The sequence below is a fragment of the Tinamus guttatus genome, unplaced genomic scaffold (assembly GCF_059628265.1).
Source record: "Tinamus guttatus ecotype Peru unplaced genomic scaffold, ASM5962826v1 Tinamus_guttatus_pri_ptg000125l, whole genome shotgun sequence".
Classification (NCBI taxonomy): Eukaryota; Metazoa; Chordata; class Aves; order Tinamiformes; family Tinamidae; genus Tinamus; species Tinamus guttatus.
The window spans coordinates 8,367,973-8,391,164 of record NW_028288659.1 but is presented as its reverse complement, the minus strand read 5'-3'; the positions used below and the strand labels follow the sequence as shown (position 1 = coordinate 8,391,164).

General features: G+C 44.4%; 2 protein-coding genes across 2 annotated transcripts in view; both read right to left on the bottom strand.

Moving 5' to 3' along the window:
* The window catches only part of RIC8B (RIC8 guanine nucleotide exchange factor B), a 29,177-nt gene extending 18,548 nt beyond the window's left edge, over nucleotides 1-10,629 (bottom strand). The window contains exons 1-3 of the mRNA XM_088521671.1: nucleotides 10,505-10,629; nucleotides 8,280-8,327; nucleotides 1,009-1,617 (exon numbers count right to left, since the gene is read on the bottom strand). Of these exons, the coding sequence (XP_088377797.1) occupies nucleotides 1,009-1,617; nucleotides 8,280-8,327; nucleotides 10,505-10,594 (747 nt within the window). The 5' untranslated portion in view covers nucleotides 10,595-10,629. The remainder of the gene's footprint in view (nucleotides 1-1,008; nucleotides 1,618-8,279; nucleotides 8,328-10,504) is intronic.
* A 4,764-nt stretch (nucleotides 10,630-15,393) lies between these two features.
* Nucleotides 15,394-23,192, bottom strand: part of RFX4 (regulatory factor X4) — an 88,524-nt gene continuing 80,725 nt past the window's right edge. Inside the window, exon 18 of the mRNA XM_010223199.2 lies at nucleotides 15,394-15,768. Within this exon, the coding sequence (XP_010221501.2) occupies nucleotides 15,496-15,768 (273 nt within the window). The 3' untranslated portion in view covers nucleotides 15,394-15,495. The remainder of the gene's footprint in view (nucleotides 15,769-23,192) is intronic.

The following is a 23,192-nucleotide window of genomic DNA, read 5'->3' as shown; positions in this document are numbered from 1 at the left end:
CGATAGGAAGAAAGCTACTATTACTCTTATTTTATTACTCTTTTGGAGAGTTACGTTATTCAAAAAAAGTTATGAATCTTATTTCTGCTTCTAAACTTTTAGAGATGTACCACATAGCAAGCACACTTGTCAGGGCTGGGAAGAGATCTTATATCATGAAAAAATAAAAGAAAAAAAATCTTATTTATTACAAGTAGCAATGAAAGTGTATATGGTTATTGCACTGCATGTCATCTTAAAAAAATAAAATAAAAAAATCAAGTTTCAATCCAGACACAGGGCTGGGAGAGAAAGACTTGAAAAGCAATGCCCTTACTATTTCTTCACCCAGAGTAATTTATTATCAAGTATTAGAGGTGATGTGCTTACGAAGATGCCCAGAAAAGCTAAAGGAAGCATGGGAGCGTTCCTCGCTCTAATCACTATTCTACAGCCAACAATCTTCAGAGATGTAGCCGAGATACATGTATTAACAAGTTTTTCCTAGTCCACTAATTGTTATCAAACAGCATTTAATTTCTTTTGGAAGTCTCTGACTCATTAAATGCTCTTTTTAAATGCATTCTACTATTTTTTTTTATTTCAACATACACAGTTCTAACTTGTATTATATAATACAGTCTATTCACCACTACACAGATAAATGTATTAATTTCTTCCCCTAAGTAGTAACAGGATAAAAACTGGTTTTGGCATTCAAAGTAATAAGCTTAAAGACTCAGCACCTCTTGAAAACCCACAACCATCCACACATACCCAGAACTCGGACACAATGTTTTTCAGACAGATTTTACATAGAGAGAAAGTGACTATGATGCCAAGAGCACCTCAGCTGCTGTTCTGAAAATCCCGATCTATCTTATCTTATAATTACAGCAACGAAAAAGATCAAGGATTAAAATCCTTGCCCCGAGTCTTGGGCAGCCACCACCTCGAGCATCTACATGGTGGTCATGGCTCTTGCAGTCTAAGTAAAACCATCCAGCAAACACTTCAGCAGAGTCTTACCTCGCTGTGGACATTCCAACTGTCAAGGGTTACATTAAAAAGAGCCTTTAGCGCCTCAATGGCGCAATCTGTCTCTTGCAGAGATAAAGGAGGCCTGTCATGGTCTTCAGCGGCTTTGTATTCTGCTGTCCATCTCACACTCAGGGAGCTTTCCAAAGCCTGAGTCAGGACTTGCACCCCTTGGAGTTCCTGACGCAACTGTGATCTAATGTCTGTGTGCAGGAGTGACAGGAGGAAGAGAAGGCGCAAATCAAAGCACTTAATGTCATCAGCAAACTGCTGGTCCTTGCACTTTTTCAGAAGATTGCAGAGCATAGCTGCGAGATTCAGTTCCAAGCTGAGCTTCTGTGCAATAGCACTGTTAAAAATTATGTTACAGAGGCATTTTAAAGCTTCTACTATAACAGGATATTCCGACATCCGTCCCAGAGAATCTTCCATAGTGTCCAGCTTGGCTAGCCTCATGAGGATCTGCATGTTCTTCTTCGTGGTCACAGGTACTAAAACCTTCTTGTCCCTGGAGAGAATCCGAAGGGCCTCCAGGCAGGCAACTTGACATGAAGTTTTTGTGTTTTTTTCAAGGATGTTTAGTATTTCCTCACATAGTTTCTATGCAAACAGAAATAAAAAACAGACAATTTTATGAAAATTTTGGTGTCAATAGGATGCTTCTCTTGCTAATCTTCAGTATACCTAAGGATTCCTCAGATAGCTTACACTGAGAAACTAGGTTTTCTGTATCAGTTTTTCAAACATGAACTATAAGATGTCTGAAGGTCATCAAAAGCACTTTTCTTTATGGGTATAATGCAAATACATCACCACTGGCAAAAGCAATAAGCCAAAAGGACAGTACATATCCTCCTGTTGCCTGGTACAAAGTTTTCTTAGTACCAGAGCTAAACTAAAGAAAATTGAAAGGTTAAATGTATCAAAAGAACGGTGCTTGTGTTAAGCCCCTGAAGGACTTAAGGCTGCAGATCACCTCATAAGTAACCTGTTTCAATTGATACCCATTGAAATTAAGTAAAATTCAGATTTTGTTAACCACAGAGTCTACACACACACACCCTCACAGCTGGCACATTGGTCTATAATCTCAGTCAGATAAAAACCTGAACATTCATTTGAATGCGAGGAAACCAATCTCCCCAAAAATCAGAGTATTTTTTTCCCCCAAGTTGCATCTACCTGGTGCTATGAAAGTGTCTCTGCAAAATGTCAGCACCACTATGGGGGAGCTTCCAAACAGCACTAAACTCCCACTGATTTACCCCAGGAGGTGGAAACCTCTCTCTCGATCCACACATTTGAAGACTAACCTTGCAATTTAATTAAAGATTATAAACACCACTGCCTAATGGTACCAAGCCTTGGTGAAATGCAGCAACAGAAGATTCTTGTCTACAATTAGCTGTGCTAAAGAGAGATACTAGATAGAATGCAAGCATTTTATGAAATTTAGCAGTCCACTTCCAACTTAAAGGTATGTTTGCAAGCTGCTTTCTTTCTGCACCTTCCCGGGGTCTTGACTCTATAAAAGATTTCATAATGCAAGCAAGACAAGAGAAGGGCGAGTGCAGGGGGAGGAGAGAAATAGGAGAGAACTACAAGAAACAAAAATCACACTTTTCGTTTCCTCAGGAAGAGCTTCATTCTACCTCTCCATTGACATGGCATAAGCTTGGGAGCAAAGATGCATTTTCAAGGCAATACTTGCTTCGAAATGAAAGAATTCTGACAGTAAGGTACTTTCCCCATTCACATAATATGATTTTATCCCTTTCAGGGAATTAGTTGACCCTAAATTGTGTGTATTTAATATTTCTGTTAGGGGTTCTATCTTCTGAAAATTCAGAAGGGAGTTGTGATTTTCATTAAGTGAGCCACAGGAACAAGCACTTTTCATATGATTTTGAGCAGAAACAGGACAGTTTTTAGTCTATTTTCTAAAGCATTTACTTCTCTAAAACTCATATTGCTACTTTCAAAATTATAGTCACACAGCAATATGTACTAATTTGTCCATGCCTGGAGTGTCAATAATGTTACATTGTCCTAAAATTTTATTGCATGTTAAAACACATACCAAGCCCATTTATAGCCATTTTTCAGCTTATACTGACAAGATACTAATCTATTTGGTGCTTTTTTTCCCTGACAGCAAGAACAAGCACTTGATACTAAGATGCAATCTGCTCCTCTAGAAAAAGCAATAGGCCGAGATGTAAGAGATTTGGAGCTTTTTCATTGCTCAACCACTGGCCTCTTGCATGGCTTCGGGCAAAAGAAACAAACAAGCCAAAATCAACAACAAAACAAACGCACCCTTTTTAACTTCCCTGTTAATTTTTTCCCACCTTAAGATGAGCTGAGGATGCTGGATGTTACTGAAAAACAGGGCACTTCTTGATCTTGCTCTCTGACCATGCGGTGCCTGCACAGGGGTTCCTTTTCCACCTGCTCACTCTGCCTTTGAAGCCGATATTTACTGGGCCTTCCTGACCTATCATTCTCTTCACTTAAACCTGCCTTTGGATTACAGCAGGAGCAAGGGAATACAGCTTCCATCCCAGAAGTATTCACAATCAAGTAAGCACTGCTTTACTGAATACAGCACTTCTTTTAGATCCTGGGGAGTCAGTGGTAGAGAAGTTTCAACTAAAGATGAACAACAACTGCTAAATATTACAGAAGTGTATTAAAAAACTAATCTCCTATTTTCTGTACTTTTATTTGAGTATTTAGTCCTGAGATTTTTTTTTTTTTTTTTACTTTTGTACCATAAGTACATATAGTTTTGCACGTTTCAAGCTTAATGTAAGGCAAGAAAAAAAACCTGCTGCCACATAGCCCCTGCTTTCCATCTTCCTCAGTATCAGAGCACATTAACAGAACTGCTGGGAAATCCTGCTGGCAACAGAAATGAGAGAGCACAGCTCAACACATGCTCGTTCCTACATCACCTTCCCTTGATTCCTCGTGATCAAGGCATGCAGGGCCTACTTCTAGGAATATTTCAAGGCATGTGCATACAACCATCTTGATACAACACTTCTGGAAGCACCAGGGAATAATCTGAATAGGTGCATTAAAAAAAAAAATTCTTGCTACACTTAAGGAAATTTAACCAAATTCTCCCCGAGGAGTTCATGAGACAGGTATTTTTAAAGTTTAATTCAACCTATTTCTGCAGGTGCTCAGCAGGCAGAAGAGTCAATGGTAGCACCAGAAACAGCACTCACATGGAAATGCATTCATAAATACACTATTTTTAAGAGGTCATAAGGTGTGCTGTGGTTCACCTTGTTTGTATTGCTGTCTATTCTTCAAACTGAATTTTACGTATGCCTCTGCTTTGCTATAAACAAGAAAATTGATAGTAAGCTCTACTCAATTTCACCTAGGTGAAGGGAATGTTAAATAAGCAAGCAATGATAAACTGAATCTGAATTTTTACACCACCTCTACATTTTTGTGGCTCCCCAAGTTATTCAGAAACTTGCTTTAACACAAAAGCATCTATCTCAAGGAAAACGAAGTTATGTATTTTATTTTTCATATATTTTCACTGACCGTGCAAAACAGCATTGCAGAAAACCTGGAGACTACAGCTTTGTCATCAGAGATCAGAAGGAATTTCAGAATCAAAGATGTAATTTGGAATTGCTGAGCAATTGGTTGGCTAAATGGTTGGCTAACCATTTCTGGTAACTGGAGCAGCATTAAGAGAATAAAATTGTCTTATGCTGCTATCAGGTTTTAGAGTTAAGCATCCGAGGCCCTAAAACAGTAAATCCAAGAATACTTCAAATATTAGCTCAAGCTTTAGCTTTCTCAGAAAGTCACGATGACATTTGCGTGTACTGCATGTTCACAAAGTTTACATTTTCATTATCTGGTTATGCAACTAACAGAGTACAAAAAGTGAAACTAAGTAGAAGTCATGGCTCCATAATCTGGATATTCTGAAAATACACCTCTCTCGGGCACTTCCCCGTTTACTACAGAACATTTAATGCTAAATTTACATTGCATTTTGAACACCGTTTTAACTACTGCCACAATCACGATTTAAGTTTTATCATGGTACAAAGAACCTGCATTGCTGATATGCATCTATTTGAGTGTGCTCAGCTTCCATACCCTAAGCTCACCTTCATGCAGTACAGTTTACCTTTCTATCTGTGTTTGCAAAATAAAGAGCAACAGCCTCAGAAGTCAGCTAGTTTCACTTGACAAGACACACTCACCTAGAGGGTCTCAGAGAGAAAAGCTCAAGTGCTTTGTGTACTTAACCATGAGCACACAGAGGGACCTGACTCCTTGGGAGTACTGAGGAGCTACATCAGCTTTAACTCTTTGTGTTTGCTTACTGGGAGTTAGTCTTTCCTTCTCCACTTCTCCTCTATGCACGGCACAGTCAGACAGCTCTGGTATTATCGTTGTAGAGAACTCTCAAGTTTACAGAAGATTGGGTAAGAGCTGTGAAGAACACAGAGGCAAAGGGAATGAGCTCAGCTCAGAGAAGGACACACAAGGGGAACCAGGAACAGCACTAGCCTATTAGTTCCATTGAGATTCTGAGTAGGATACCATCTTGCTCCATCAACACGCTTTACCACTTCCATCTTTGCAAAGCTCAAGTTCAGCATAGCCCTCAGCCATAAAGAATCTTCTAATCAAATTCATGATGCCCTGAGACATGCCCACAATACATGCAATCTTTTATCATCACCTATTTTAACACTTTCAACACACCCTGCAATAGGAGGGAAGAGACTCTTCTGACTATTGTTAGCCTCGAATTTTAGATTATGTTCAAATCGAAGCTGAGAAATAACTCATGAAACAAAGACAAATAAACTTTAGAGATTTGCATCAAGGAACTGACTCATGACAGTAATTTGGAGACAACTTATGAAAACAGGGTAAAAAACTGTCAAAGTGATTATAACCACTTCCTTTATTGTTTGTAATACACAGAGGGTGTAGAAGCTGAATGTTACGAGTACTACCAGAGGGGAAACAGACAAAAGATAAGTTCAAGAGGAAGCATGTAGATCAAGACCACCTATCATTTCAGGTAAGAAGAAGAACAAATGTATTAACCTTGCATTTGGCTACTTTTTTCCTGTTCTTTAAGCTGAGTATTGTCTTCACCCAACTGAAAAAGCCACCCCTCCTGGCTACCCCAGGCAGATTTACTCTCTCTGTTATCACCACATAGGCAAACAATGCTGGTGCTGTAGCTCTCTCCAGATTTGGAAGGTTGCTGTTCATGGGGACATCAGTATTGACAGAAGTTTCCAGGCCACAGACAATGCTGTGATTTTTCTTGCCTTTATAAGTTTAGCAGCTGCACAAGTGTCCTCCTGCTTCAGAAGAAGAATTAAGGCTTGCTAAGGTAAATTAATGGAAAAATAAGACTTATTTCCTTATTTTTCAAATGAGCAGAAAGTTAATCAAACTTGTTACCATATGGCAAATTTGGGATTTTGGCAACTTTTTTACATTAAGATATGTGAAGCTTGTGCCTGTGATACCACATCCAGGTCAGTGCCATAAGCCTAACTCCCCTCTCTGGGGTGACCTGCCCACTCACGTTACCAGACACTTGTTTTCTGGAGTTGACCCAAATTCCATCATAGACCTAAAGAAACAACTGCTCTTGCCCAACATGCTACATCCCAAGAAATCTTCCAGGTTTTGAGACTTTGTCTTTTCCAACAAAACCCTGTTAGGAGGCTCCTTGGGGAGATCATATAGACATTTGAGATTTCTTAAAGCTGGCTAACCTCCTCTACAGCAACCTCACTGGCTTAATTTCAGCCACTTATTGAGGACAAAGTTATTTCTGGTTGGCATTCCTATGCTGTCTACACACATGAACTGAAACTAAGCTTTCAGAATGAATATTTTATTAGCTAGCAGCCAGCTAAGAAGGAATGGCACCAGCTGGATCCGACTTCCTTTGAGTAACATTTACAGTACCCTGGAGACTGTTAACCCATTTCTACCGCTGGCACCCACCACACAGGTCAATGCAGGTACCTGCATCATTAGACAGGACACGGCCAGGACCAGCTCACATGAATGCACCGTAGGAGGACAACAAAACACAAACTTGTCAAGTTCTGGGGCTTCGTCCACACAGATTTCCTCATCGAGCCTGATCACTTGGCCTCTCTGTCTTTCAGAGGAGATAACCTACCTTACAGCCTAATAAATCATCCTTGATAGTCATGGTATGCCAGACAAACATAGGTTTTGCTGATTTATCCAACTTTTATAATCAAGACATAATTCTGACCTTATTATTTTTGCTGTTTTATAGGATGTCAGTGCTCTATTCAGGGTGTCTTTTCCCTACAAGAATCAAGTGTAGAATAGTGTTAAGCTCAGTTGTACCTACATTATAATACAATTACATGACACACACAGCCTTGCAGTACTTCTTGGAAAAGGAGGAGGGCAGATTCAAGGGAAAAAAAAGTTACATATGCAAGGGACATATGATTACATTTTATGCCACAATAATAATAATAATAATAACAAAAGGGCCAATCCAAACTGTAAATGTAAGACTAGATTATTAAGCTATTAAAACCAGACAGAACTGTACAGTTTCCTGCCATCGGACAGTGTTTTTTAGGCACTTCACATGTGCAGCTCCCATTCCACTGATTTCCCCTACCTCTGGAGCAAGCTTTCTGTAGTTCTGTTTTCCTTATGCCTTCAGAACTTTCCTCAATAGCTTCCCCCTTCATCTTAACCCATAACATTCTTTAAATGTCTAACACATACAGGAACTCTATCTGCTGCATTATTACATGCTGGAAGGGCAGGGAGGCAGATAGAAACACGTCATACAAAGTTGCTTTCTAACTCAGATTCAGAAAGAGAATACCTTTTTTTTTTTTCCCCTCTTTCTCCCCCCAAAATCTTAAGTGTTTCCTTTTCTCCCCATGAAAAAAACTGTAGCCATCAAAATTCCTTGTGTCTTTTTTGTTACTATTTTTGCTTGAGACAGGGTTTTGTTTTCTTTATGCTTGGAGGATTATTTTCCCATTTTTGGGGAATGGGTAAGTTCTCAGGTCTTTTTCACTGAAGATTCAACGACAGAACTTCTTGTAAGGACCATTTAAACAGTGTCTATCTGCATCATTTCACAATGGCAGCTAAGTTAGGAGACAAATTTTCTTACATTACTTTCCTAAACAGAGAACAAGTGAAGTTCTCCTGTTTAACTAGTAGCTTATTTTACTTACCTTTCTTTTCTCTTCATCTGCTGGATCAAATCTGAAAACGGCCCTATTCTGTGAAAAAAAAAAAAAAAAAAGGAAAAAAGTTTACTTTTGATGTGCATGAACATCACCTGTTAAGCAGGAGACAACTGTGAAATTACTATAAGCCCTAGCAGTCTGGTTAGGGTGTCAGCTAATACAGTGATACCCTGCAAAATCAGGTTCTTCTCCAACAGGAATAATTTCAGGAAACAACTCCAATTAACAACTTCACAGTCACCTGAGATGTCACTTGAGCTGCTTACTGAGACTAGCTCTATTTTTTTTTAGGATCTTGAAGTATGCTGCTAATGAAATATTGCTCTAATGACAAAGTTCATTTGCCGAGTCAAAGGAAAAAACCCTATCAGTAGATAATTTTAAATTATCAAGTTAAATGATTCCACAGCATAAACAGCTTCTGAAAGAAATCTGATTTCTATTACTTTTAACACAGTTTTTCTACACACACACAGGAACAGACAAACAAAAGATGATATGAAACTTTCAGCCTTTGATTCCTGTGAATTGCAAACAATGTCCAGAGACTGGAATAGCCACCTACCATCTCTGAGCCACTACGGGCCTAGACCTTAACAAAATATATTAAAACATCTCCAGTAATCTAGATGTGTGACAGCACCGAGCCACCACGTCACTTCCTGCTTCTTGTCTCCTACCACCCGTAAAGGGATGTAGGAAACACAGGCTGACTTCTTGACAAGACAGACAGCACGGAAGTGCCCTGTGGAACCGGTGCCAGGAGGTTTCCACCCTGCTTCAGGAGGAGCCTTTAGCTACGCACGGCTCCACACGCAGCCCCAAAGTGGAAATCGCAGAGCAGAGCAGCTCTCGCTCCCCCCTTGAAGGGTCACCCTGAGCCTAACGAAGACCCCGGGGCCGCGTGGGGACAGGGTGGGATCCAGCACGGTGCAGTTCAGGAGTGATGTTTTACACGCACCAAACACAGGGCAAAGTTGAACGACGGGGCACTTCCAAGAGCAGATACAGGCAGGAGCAGGTCCCTTAGCCAGACCCCTCTGCACTGTAGATGTCAGCGAGCTAAAAGCATTAGATGCCTCTAATGGATTCTGGACCTAATGGCACTTCAGGGAAAGTGCCTGGCAGCTGCTCCAATCTCTGCATTTGGATTTCACACACACAAAGACAACCTATGGGGATTTTTGCTCAAGCATTTCTTCTAACGCTTAGCATTTATTGTACATAAGGTAGCTAACTTAAAGCCACCTTTCAGAGGCAGAAGAACAACTTTACACCAACCCACATTCACATGACTTCTCCCTTTCCAGGGCTAAGGATCTTTAATTGACAACCTCCAAGTTCATGCCTTCAACAGATTCCTGCATTTTGCAAATACTTCAATATAAGAGACAGGACAAGCTTTAGAGACCTCAGGTGCCAGTTACAAAGTGTGTACATAAGGTACAGCCACCTGTCCTGGTGAGACATGGGGTCTTCAGGAGCAGACTACACTGCTCTACTGAAATCTAGCTAGCAGGAAGTCCATGTCTGAAAAATAACCCAACATCTCACTTGCCCTTTATTTCCACTTCTCAAAGTCACCAGGAAATACAGAAACATTTCCCAACTTCTTGGCTAAACAGACACACCTGCCATACGGCAGTGACCCTTGATCCTGGATCCTTTATGCTATCTGCCAGCATTAAACGCTCAATCACAACACAGGCAGGTTAAAGTACTTCAGAGGCAAAGGGAGCTATTCGATAGCTCCAGTTTACAGCACGGCCACCACCAACCCCCTGTGCTACGAGCCTAGCAGACAGCGCAGAGGCAGAGCAAGGAACAGGGGCGGGAAGCAATAACCAAGTGCGCTTGAATCCTAACTGTTGACACCTCTAATTCTCTATTGAGGCTAAAAAATAACGCTAAAATAGAGAGTGAAACAAAGGAAAAGGCGCTGCCCGCAGCGCCCTGTGGGGCGCAGAGCCCAGGGGACGCGCGGGGGCCCGGGCCAGGGCGAGGCTCCTGCGGGGGCCCCGGGCTCCCTCGCGGACACGGGGGGCTCGCGGACGGGCGCGTCCCACGGCGCCGCCCCGCAGAGGGCCGAGACCGCGGGGCGCGGAGCGACGCCGGCACCCGGCGGGGACCGTTGGGGCGGGGGAAGCAGCGGCCAGCGCGCGCCGCGGAGCGGGGGTGCCAGGCCGCCCTCCCCGCTAGCGGCCCGTTACCTCCTCGTTGTACCGGCCCAGGAGCTGCTCGACGGCCTCGGCGCCGCCTCCGCCGCCCGCCACGGCCTCCAGCACCGCGCCCAGCTCCATGGCCCCCCGGGCCCGGCCGCCTCGCTCCCTCCGCCGGCAGCCGCCACCGCCCAGGCGCGCCCTGCCCCCGCCCCCCGTGACGCAACGCTCCCCTTGGCAACCGCCCGCCCCGCCCGCCCGGCCTCGCCATTGGCTGGGGAGGGCTGGAGCGTGCACCTCTATTGGCCGCCCGCCGCCCGCACGTGACGGAGGCCTCGCCCGCCCGCCCGGGCGGCCGCTGCGCGGGCAGGACTACGCCTCCCAGCATGCCAAGCGGCGCGGAGCGGCGGCGGCCATGGCGCCGCTTGGCCTCATGGGTGCTGCAGTCTCAGCCCCCGGGACACGCCTGGCGGGAACTGGGGCGGGGGCAGGACGCGGGGTCTGCGGTTCGAGCCCCGAGCCCGGCCGGACCCGCGCGTCCGGGTCGCTCGTACCGTGTTCTCGACGCGGCGGTTTTGTCCGGATCGGACGCGTTTTTGAGCTCGCGGCCGGGGCGGAACGTGCGTGGCGCACGTGGTGCTGGGCGGGCTTCGCCTGGGCGTTTGGCAGGCGCGGTTGGAGCCACGGTGACACGGGCGGGACGCAGAGCTTTACCCGCGGCCGCCCGGCGCGGGTGGCGGCGCGTGGGCGAAGGCGCAGGGGCAGCTCCCCCGCGAACGGGCCGCAGCGCTGGCGGCGTCTGCGTGGGCTGCGCGGCACCGGGGCGGAGCAGCGCGCGGTCTGGGGAGCGGAGGAGCCCCCAAAGCAGCCCCTGAGCTGCGCAGCGGTCAGGTCCCTGTGTGCCGTGATGCAGCCTGTGGAAGAAACCCAGTAAAATTAAACGGCTGCTGTTTGTTTGATTTACAACCTTATAATAAAGTGTTTGCTGGCTTAGATTTACTTCACTTTAGAGCACACCAAAACGCTTTTTTCACTTTCGCTTTATCATTTTTTTTTTAAATTTTATTTTTAAGGACTGGAAAACCTCACTGGCCCTTTAACAGCACGTTGTAATTCGCTGTCAGTGCATTTCAGCTTCCACTTTGAGCAGCGTATGAAGGATTAGGGTTTCATTGGAAGAGGGGGGCAGAATAAATTGCATCCTCTCCCAAAGAGCTGCCAGACCCTTTCAGCTGGGCGCCCTTCCCATGTTAGTCAGCTTTCTGAGAGCCTTCCAAAGCGATGTCTGCCCCTGAATTTCATGGGCTTCGGGGTCAGCCGCAGCAGAATTGTGGGGCTGGGGAGGTCAGAGGCCGTTCCTGTCAAAGGGTAGTGACCTTAGCAGCAAGAGGTAGCCTGACAAAACCAGGATTCGCGCTGGTGAATGGAGTTCTCACTGCTCTGCCCCCGCTGAGCCTTTTTTTCTACCTGGTAATGAAAAATCCTGAAGAATTGTAATGGGTTTTTATATCCATACATAACATATGTATAGGCATGTGTGTATACATTTATATTATGCATATAAGCACATGTGTGTACATATATATATGTGCAGGTCTCTTTTGTTACATGTTTCAGTGCATGACAAAAAAATCACATTCAAGAAAATGTTTATTGGTAGTGAGAAGAGAAAGAATGAGAAGGAAAAAAAGAGGAACAAATAAAGAAAAAAAATCTGTTATTTTAGGCTGTGGTATGAAAGCTTCTTGAGAGAGATTTGCATAGTCACGTATTTACTTTATATATCCTTACATACATGGCTAGCAAGTAACACCACCTTCAGTCAGCAGGGCCAGGGGAGAGGCGTAATTACCCTTCCCCGGGCTCTGGCAGTGCCCCCTTGGTGGTTCTAGAGCCTCCTGCCCAGAAGCAGCCGTTGTGCCCGGAGGTTGTCGCCCTTGTGTACAAAGCAGCAAGATGAGCCCCTCACGAGCAGCTGCGCTGCAGAGCCCGGCGAAGCCCCGCGAGCCCCATGGCCGTCCGTATTAATACGGCGGGTTCTGGCCCGCAGCGGCTGGTGGGGAGTGGGGGGCTGGTTTCTGCTGCGATGCTGCCGGTGCGGACGGCGATGCTGACCCCACAGAGCCGTGTCAGTAAGCTGTATATTGCTCCGTGTGAGCGTCCAGTTTGAATTTCAAAGCCCTCATCAGGAAGCAGTTCAAAGGCAGATGGAAGGGCATGTTTGGTCTCCTGTGGCATCAACATGAGTTTATAAATAAATTTTAAAAAGATCATGGGGGTTCCTCTGCTAAAGACTTTCAAAGTTCAAGCCCTATCTGACTAACAATGACATTAACAGTCCTACAGGTCTTTTGCGGGAGTGCAGAGCCTTGCGGTGCTGTTGGTCAAAATTCCCCCTCTGAGCACTTTGCACACACGGACTAGCTGCAGTTCTCCTGAAGAGTCTCCCTGGGTTCCTCAAGGCTCTAGGAATGTGCTTCGGAATTCTCTTCAAGGATGTGGGGATTCTGACTCTTCCAAAGCCCCCATCTCTGAGTTGCTTACCAAACATCTCAGGGATGAGTCTGCTCCTGGAGAGGCCGTGGTAGGTCACAGTGAGCAGTGGCCTTCTCCTGGGCCTTCTCCATCTCTAAGCAGAGATTAATCAATGTTCCAGCAACAGTAAATGAGCAGAGGGGTTCAGGAGTGGGCTCTTGGTGCAGGGACTGCAAGGTAGAGATTTGGAATTCCTTAGGGAAGAGAGAGTGGATTTTTCTACTGTAGTGACTTTGCCTTTCCCGCATGCATTTCATCAGACAGTGATGAGGCAGTGCTTCCTATGTTTGCTCATATTTAATGGGTCAGCAAAAATGCTTTAAGTATCTTCAATAACAAAATGCAAAGCAGGCCCTTGATCTCAAGCACATGCCACATCTAGCTACTGGTAAAACTGCCTTCCAGCTGCCTTACGTTCTTCCATGTGGGCTGTTTTGCCTGCAGGTAACTTGAGTGGCATAAAACAGATGGGGTAAACTGAGCTTCTTCTCCACTGTGCTGCCATCCCTTACCAGGAGTGCAGAGTGACTGTGCGCTGTCACAACAACGCGAGCTGCCTTGGGTAACATTTCAGAGGGGCTGTCACAGCAACCCACGGAACAGGATCGTCACCAGGCACCTGACGATGGAGATGGGCTCTCGCCATGTTTCTGAGAACCCGATGGGCACCTTGGCTCAGTGCTTCGGAGCCTGAACACCCGTCAGACGTGCCCGCGAACACACCTCCTCCCTCAGTCCTGGCGAATTTCCACCTCTTTCTTGCAGTAACTTCAGACCTCCAAACTCCCTCTGGCTTACGCAGCAGTTAAATATACCAGGCCTGGGAATGCTGCCACTTTACATATTCACCTATAGGAAAACGACCTTTCCATTTCCAGTACTGTAAGAAACATCTTTGTTAGAAGGTACTTCAAGAAGACAGCACATCTGACCTGCCTCGGTGAGTACAAGGGCTCGGAGGAGCTGCAGGAGCAGGATTACAACCCACCAACGCTCAGGGATCAAGCCAGGACCAACAGCCTTGAGCTGCTTGTGGCTGCAGGCCCACGGGCAGCAGCGCTCACTTACCGGCCTGTACAAGCTCTTAGGTTCTCTGCTAGATGAAGACTCACACTGTCACCTTTGCGACCTTTTGAAGAGTTATCAGCTCGTGGAAGCCACTGCATTAAAGTGGATTTCAATGGTATAAATTTAATTGCATGAACTTTGACTGTGAAAACCCCTTACATGCCTTGCACAGCTGTACAAATAACACTTATGTCCATTTTCAGCATAGACAGTGTTATTATCACAGTGGGTGCTGCCAAGGATTTTATTAACAAAACAATTACTAAAATGCCTGATGTTGTATTTCCATTTATTTATTTCTTACCCATAGGGTAATAGGTCCACCATAATTACTTGGTGCATTTTATAATACAGAAGAAAAAGCTATGTTAATAAAATCTAACAAAAACTCACAAATAGCTACAAATCTGACAGAAAATGTCTACGAAAATTCTCCCCAAAATACAATACATTTTTCCACACATACACAGTACAGAATAAGTTCAAAGGCACAGCTTTGAATTTTGCTTTTGTAGAAGTGTGTAGAATTATCACCATGTGAAGCAATTGAGTGAAGTTTCATACCTGTCAATAGGCAATGAAATGAATAATCATGTTTGCATTGTCATTTTTCACATAATTGCTTCATATTTAACATATGTGGCTCTGAATACAGAATCTTTCCAGTCTTCAAATCCTTTCTTAACTTTGTCATTACTGACCAGAGAAGTTAAATTTTTCCAGATTGTGCAAACTTAACACAAATACATATATAATAAGAACAACAGTCAACTTAAGGCAGTGTATAATTCAATGCTACATGTCTTCTTTTTTTTTTTTCTTTTTTTTCTTTTTTTCTCTTTTGTAAAGATCAGGTTTATTGGAAAACAGAAAGGTGCATCAATATTCAAAAGCAAGGTGTAAACGGAAATCTATAATAACACATATCTTTTAAGGAGCCAAAAAAAAAAAGAAACCAATACAAACAACTGATGACTTGGCAGAATGTTTTAAGGAATGCACGAGCAATTTAAAGGAATGGATGCCAGAGCTTTGCTGAGAGTGAGCTTTCTGTCTTTAACTCAAATTATAAATAGATTCCTTTACGGTAGTTCTCTACAAGACCCATTAACATTTGTCAATAAGGGAAGGGGGGAGAAATGGCTCACTGGAATTGACATCACAGAGGGTTGGCCCACATGCCAGAATTAAAAAAGGCACAGATTGGCCTAAATAATGGTCTAGAATAGCACAAAAATCTTGTCCAGTTACAGGAACATGTCACACTGGTCTGCAGTACACCCATGTTATGAACTACCTTTATCTGCTTAGGATCTTACGTTTACCTGCCCAGGATCTTTTCTGTCTTCACCTCCACTGAAGAACGTCCACAAGTCCCACATAATATAAAGTTTTAATAACTCTTTAAAGTATAAGGGCTCAGCTGACACCAGTCACTTTCATTTAGCCCAGCCTGTGGTGGCTTCCCCGTTGATGTAGGCAAAGCCAGGAAAGTGTTGCATGTGCTCGTATTCAGAATTCCGGCGTGTTGCCAGAGGGGTGTACATGTCACTAGCATTTCCGTATCTCGTGGAGTGCATGGGCGGACTCGTGTAGCAGGAATTTGCAGATGGGACTTCTGGCCAGCGAGGAGTCACTGGGGTGGGATGCAGCCTTGGGGTGCTGCTCATCAAACACGGCTCCATCCGTGACGTTGGGCTGTTGAAGGGATACTACAATGAAAAAGGAAAGACAGAGAAACAAATTAACAAAACATCTACCACATGCTTAGTGTTAAAGTATCACAACTGCCTGAATAACCAGAGCTAAGTCATACGAACTAGCAACCCCCAAGCAGGCAATGCATTGAAGGTGGAACATCAGCACCTGCAGCTGTTCCAAGTGTCAGAGAAAGTCCTGCTAAGGAGCCATGGCATTTAAATATCAGAGGAATTTATCAGAAGAGCCAGCTGCTGGCAGCTATTTCTGGGAGCAGAAAAATGACTTTCTCTCATCTTTTTTCCCCCAGCTTTTCCTGGGCAACTTGCTATTCAATAAACAGCAGAGCATAAAGTGTCCCAGCTCTACTGCGCTCACTCTACCGTGCTCTGAGGGAAAAGGGGAAAGGATCTTTACTATTTAAAGGCTGCCTTCCTTTAAATGTTCACCAGCCAGCCTGCCAGTCTCTGCAGAAGAATGCTAGAGATCAGCTTCAAAGCGGCAGCTAATCAGAGAGCTTATAAAAAAAAGGCAGAAGAGTTTCTCTATTCCCCAGCTGTCTGCAGTGACAGTTGGGAACTAGAAACCAGAAGAGTTTGACAAATGCTTCTTGCTAAGGAGAAGATACGCTGAGCATAGGCAGAAACCCCGAGAAGAGCATCTGCCCGCACAGCCGCCCCGCGCCAGGGAGCACACGGAGCCCAGGGCACCGGCCTAGGGCGCACTGAGCTGACGTGAAGGGGCTGCCCCTGTGGGCTCTGCCTGGGAAATGGCTCTCCCTGACTTGCCCTCGGATCATCCATCCGCACAGGAGCGTGGCTGAGGATCCCTGCTGCCCTTGACCAGCTCTGTATCTTCAGATCTCTTCTCTCTCTCACACCTTCCTGGCATGACGGTCTCTAGCCAGTTCACCTGGTCATTGTGAGCGCTGCAGGGCTGGGTCCGTAGCCACAGGGTTGTACTTTTTACAGCAAAAGTGGCATCATTCTAAATTTCATTATCTGGATTTGCTTGACATGGTGATATTTTTGTTGTCTCTATCAGAGCAGGAGCACCGGCTCTTCTGGATCTGAGCCTTCCCCACCTCACAGGCTGTACAAGGCGAGACCCCTGCCTTCTGTTTTGGAGCGCCGTGGAGAGGCGCTGCCAGAGCTGGTCAGAGGAGGGAAATGAGAGCAATTCCCAAAGGGTCTCATTACATGAGACTCTGCTGCTGAATGGGGCTGGACTTAATCAGCTGCATAAATGGCTCCCCCGAGGCGATTACAGCAATGTCCCCACGAGGAGTTTCCGCTGGCTGCCTTCACGCCACAGCCAGGAAGCTGCCCTGCCTTGGCAAACCTTGAACTGCTCACAAGCCTCAGGCAGCGCAAAAGCCACATGCTGGCTGTCCTAATGAGGGAAGAGAGATGGAGAAGGCTGTTTCTGACCAACTGATACTTCATAAAACATTGCAGTCCGTGGCTTAGCATATCCCCCCACAGCCTGGGAAGACAGGCCATTAGATGAGAGGGAAGAGAACTTGCACAGTGCGTGGTTCAACATCTGCTTCTCCTCTCCTGAGAGCCTGGGGATTTAGCTGTGCAACCAGCTGCTCAAACAGGCCTGTAAAGGACAGCACCACACTAGAACAGCAACACTTCAACTGGTACTTCTAATGCAGCTACCAGAACAAGCTGAATTGGCACCGCTGCCAACATTACTATAAAAGGTCATCTACGCTTTCCATCTTCACCTCAGAGAAAGGCTTTTCCCATAGGAAAGCCCAGCAGAACATGGGCACTGAGCACATGAAGCCTTGTGCTGAAGACAAGAGCCACCAGTGCCCAGCAGCGAAGCAAGCCGTGCTTTGAGGTTTTGTATGCTGTGATGGCAATGGAAGACCATGGTTCTCTCATTTAAACAGTTAAGGACGGGGTGCTCTGTCAAGAGACAACCAACCTACAAGTATTTTAGGTAAATATATGGGGCATCAGGAAAAGTTCATCAATTTTCAATTTTTTAAAGTTTGGGAGACTAGATAATAGATTTAAAATGCAGCTTTTCTAGACTGCATGGGCAATACATTAAAGCATCTGATTTTCATGCTGGCAGCTAACTGCCTTCACCTGATCACCGTGCTGAACAAAGCTCCTGCCATAATAAATAGAGCCTAAGAACAAAGAAATAAGTTCCCACGTGATTCTCTATAGCATCAGAGTTCCTTTCAGAATTCATTTCATCTGATTAGTTCTCAAAATGTTAGATATCTAATAAAAGTGAGTCATCTGTGCTCTGTCCACAACCACCAGAGGGATTCATCAACCGTGAGATAATTTTTTTGGGAAGAACATGAGCAATTCTAAGATGATTGCTCTTCTCTTCATCCTGCTACATTATATAAACCATTAGTTAGGTTCCCATAAGTTGTTGTCCCCAGATGATCTCGGATGTTTCAGAAATGACTGTTCCATTGTGTACAAAATGCTTTGAAATGGTAGGACCCGAGTGGACTACTGTGATAAATAAAACACAAAAACAACCTACTCTTTTCTCTGTGTCAGGTATGGAACTGCAAGATGTGTGCTAAGTTGGACAAGCACTGCTTTGACTGCAGTCAGGTTTTACTTTACACCGGTTACCATTGTCTTCATCTTCATTGTTCAATGATTTATACCTGAATTTTGACTGTTCTATTAACCTTCTTCTGTCTAGGTCGATCTAGTCCTTTGCTGCAGTATATCAGTGATTATCTGTTGTCTTCCTTCCCACTAATTGATCTGCTATTAACCACAGAAGAGTCTTTTGCCATCCTGGCTTGGTGTGGTTCCTCTTTGAGGTTGTGAAACTCAGGCTGGGACTTAGCATGGGAGAATTACTTGCTTTCATATTCCTTACAAATGGCAAGAGAAAGCCCCAGCATCAGCCATTCTCGTTTGTCACTGATAATTTGCAGACTGCAAAACTTTCAACTATGAGCTAAAGAAACAAAATTAAGTCTGGGAATATTGTGCAGAGTCTCTAGGTTGTACATGGGGAAGTCATACAACGTGTGTTAGGTCCCTTGGCCATTTGGGGATTAAGACATTGCATCCCAGACTAAACATGGAGGAGCACTGACAGGGAAAGCAAATCCTTCGGCTTGCAGGCAAGGGCCAAAGGAAGATCCTCAGGAGGCTCCTCTCGCTGGGAAGGCCCCACATTAGGGCTCGCAGAAGGGGCAGGACACAGCACGCTGCTCTTCCCTCCCACCCTGTGCCCCCGACACAGCTGTGTTTATGAATGTGTCATGAACGTAAAAAGAACGATTGCTTCAAAATTATATGGACTCTAAATATCTAGCATTTTACAATAAATTCTGTTATGGTGGAGTCCAACATGGAAAGTTTTGTAATGGTAGGTCAGCTAATCGCAAGTGAGTCAGTGACTTCTTTCTCCCTCCAGTGAAGAGACTATTGAAAGACAATATTTTTAAAGTGCCCGTTGGCCCCTGCCTGCCTATTAACTCAGCCAGTGAAGCCTCTATTCAGCCTTGTTGGAGTGTCCAAGGCAGAGCCATCTGGGCGGATGCCTGCCCGTGCTGCCTGCATCACCTTTCACACCCCGCATCCGGGTTAATGAAGAGTGCTTCAGCCGCCTCAGCTCCACACACTGGGGCCTAGTGATCTTTGCCAGATATAAAAGCGACATTTGTTGGAGGGCTCTTGACAGGAAATTACCATTTTCTGGGTTAACTCACACTTGTTGCTACTGCTGCTTTTAAACCTAGACAAGAAGCTCTTTAAGTCTGGGAGACTTTAAGCAGATTATTGTTAAGGCCTTGCCAAAAAAATATAAAATTACTTCAATTTTTTAGTATTATTTTAGAAAAATACCACGTTAAATGTGTCCTCCCACTAAGTGAAGCCTGAGCTCCTGCACTATGAGGATGAAGAATAATGTCTTTATTCCTATCCTCAACTTGCTGACTGATTATGCATGGAGGTGAAACGTGTCTCTGTCCAAGCAGCAAAATATTGTGCTTCTGAATGTGGCTCTGACTATGTTGCATTAGCTCACACTTTTGCAGAGTGTTTTAAGTTAGCACTGTACATTAGACACTACTTTGGGATTTAGTATTTCCAAATTACTCTTAGCAGAAATAACAGCTATTGTGAAGAACAGGCTACACATGACCATTATAAAAATATACTTAACATCTCAAAAATGCAATAATTGGAATTATTGATTGATTGCTCCTTTCTAAGCCATAATTTGACCCTTTTCTCCATGAAATAAAGCTTTTTGAATCTTAGTCTGTCAAATAAGCTGAGTGAAATTTTCAAGTCAGACCAAGTGATTTTGGTCTTTTGGGGAGTGGTATCTGAGCTTTATGGAAATGCTATTTGTAATTACTTTTTAAAAAGTCAAACATCTGTTCCTGTTTCATTCAATACATAATTACCTCAACTACATTCTAACAATCTCAAGTCAGTTATGAAGCCATACAGTTAGAAACAATAATTCTTGTTTCATGGGCAGGATATGGACAGTATTTTTTCCTTACTGTTCTTACTATCTTTTAGGTAATAGTAACTTAAAAATAAGGCAAAAAAAAAAAAGGCAGTGGAAAACAGCATTTTTAACTAGCTTTTAGGTTATTGGGAAGGATGATATATGGAACTGGGAATATGATTCTTACTGCATTGGTATGGTAATGGGTTTATGAAGTACATTTGCTGGGAGGACAAGAACTTTTCCTCTTAGCTCCATCTTTTTCCTGTGAAGTAGAAGGGACAGAGCAGTGTGAATTGATGTTAAAGCACAGCCCCTGTCTGAGAGAGGATTTCCTCAGCACCTCAGCACCAGAAAAGAAGGCAGTAATACTTTCCTCTAGCACAACCTCTCTTGTAAATCCTACATGCAATTATGAGACAGCAAATCAAAAATTAACAAAAAAAAATCATATGACCCATCCTTAAGGAGTCTAAAAGTACAAAAAAACAAAGCTCAAAGACAGACCAGTGCAATGGAGAGTGGTGTTACAAAACAGGACAGTCCAGCAGCTGCTTCTTGCTCCCCGTGTCCCTAGATCAGCTCTTGCCAAACACAAAGTGGCTGTGAAAGGCCCACTCTCTGCCTTGCCCATCTCTAACAATTTTGCTCCACTCATTTGTTCCTGGCCATTATCAGAGAGAGAATCCTCTCTCTGATGGACCTAGATGGACCTACAATATTATTTCCTACAGTCATGTATTACAGCACTTACAAATGATATGCTTACCAATGCAGATACGTTAGGATACAGAAACACCTACTGCTGCAGAGTGCTCTAGTTACTCTTCGTATTACCACTGTCATATTTGTGCTTTATGAAGAAAATACTGTGGTGTTAATAACTTTGTGTCTAGGAAAGTGGTGGAATGATACAATCTGCAACATTTATTAATGGCCTGAGAGGGCTCAAGACCTGCCCGGCAAGGGTGAAACCTGTAGACAGAAGCTCTGACCAAAGCCCTATGTAGATTGTGTAAATGGCTTTGGAGGTGACATTATGCAAGCATTACTTTTGAAGCAGTATCTTCCAACTAACTTGGTGTAGGTTGGGGAGAAAGCCCAGAGGCTGTTAGAAGGACTTGTGGCCTATTCCCCACCACGGCTCTGGTTTAGCTACTACTACACAGGCAGACAACTTGGAAAACATAGAGCTCAGTACAGATTTGTTTATGTACACGTGTTCCACCGTTCCCTTCTAAATGTGACAGAATCAGGAGTGTATGATTGAGTGCAGCTCTGCACTGCTGCCTAGAGAACCCGGCAGGCACGGATCGAGCAGCGGATCACGCTGCTGTGTTTGTGAGGCACACTCTGGGCCAGCAAGCACAGTCAAGCAGGGGGCCCCAGACCTGGAGTTACAAGGAAGGGCAGGGTCTCAGAACTACTGACAGATGCCAGTGGTGGAAATAAGTACTCAGGTTAAGAATAAGGCTGTCTGCCACTAAAAAGACTCTTCCAGCCCTCAGTGGGAATTGGTCAGCCCACATCGCCAGAAGGAGCCAGGTCTAGGTACATACTTGGCTGGTAGCTGCAGAAATCACTTCCTCAGTACATTTACCTCCCTACCAAGCTTTTTACAAGCCATTGCCTCCACTCCTTTGCCCTCCTATCCACCCCAGAGTTGCAGATCTTTCTGAAACTCTGAGCTGTTTATCACAATCTCCGCGTAGCCCAAAGTTATGGGACACATACCACATTCCTCCAAGAGCCAAGAAAGTGCCAAGACTGCCTCGGAGCTGGGAGTTTACAATAGCCCCAGAGGCTTTCACCAACTTTTTATTTTTATTCTAAACATGGGATGGAGCACGAGTGGATCTGTAACACCAAGGGATTCAAACTGTCCAGCAACCTCTCACCGGAACAGCCTCACTGCTGCTCAAGTGACACAGGCTTGGTGGGGGACCCATGTCCGCACTGATCAAGAGCAAGACCTGCACAGGGATCACAGGGGACTCCATCCCAGCACAGCCCTCTCCAGGAACAAACCCACAGCAGACCTCCTAAAACGAACACAGCCCAACCACTGTATGCCTGTGTGTGACACTGGGATCAATGTGCAACATGCTGGCAAATAAAATTTAAAGGATCACATATTCCATGCCCATCCTCTGCAGTTCAGTTCTCCCCCTTCCAAGCAAATAAAAGTTGCCCTCTCCATCCCCATTGTGCCAACTCCTCTCTTCTGTTCATGGTCTACAAATCAAGTTTGTGAAATGATCTATCTTAAAGCTCCTCTAAGACAGAAAAATCCAACACGCTTCTGTTTTTCTTCAGGAACATTCCCTTGCTGTGAACTGGAAAACAGCCTCACAAAAACCGAACTGATAAGAGCTGGAGTATTTTGTTTTCTTCTGCAAGAAGAGGTTGGATGGAAATTGGTGACTTTCCAGACCAAAACAGTAACCTATAGGTGCAGCCTATTGCACCTTCTCTCTTTCAACACAGTCCTATCTAGGACTAGGGGTACCTCTGATTCTGTCTTTGTAGAGGACAATCTATTTCACATGCATGTTTCTCCTTAGCAGTTAATGCCTACAACCGCTACCCTAAAGAACATGATAGAATACTAGCTAAAACTGAGCCAGGCTTCTATATTTGGTTTGAACGTAGACTAGAACAAGGAGTTCTTTAGAAGAGAGATGTTGGCCAATGCCTCCTATTCTTGACTGATTATATTACCACAGTAATACATGTTGCAGCTCCACTCATTTCAATATAGTGGTGACTGTTTACATCCCATTGTAAATTTGGTCCCCTGTACTTTCATGAGTCCTGCTGCGATTCCTTTGCACCATGTTTCCCTTAGAAAGTCTATTAGAAAGCGTGTAATTGCCTAACTTCTTGTTGGGCTTTGCAGACCAATAAACTTTTGTTGGTTGGAAGTGATTAAAAAAGAATACTTATCATCAGGGCAGGAGTTTTA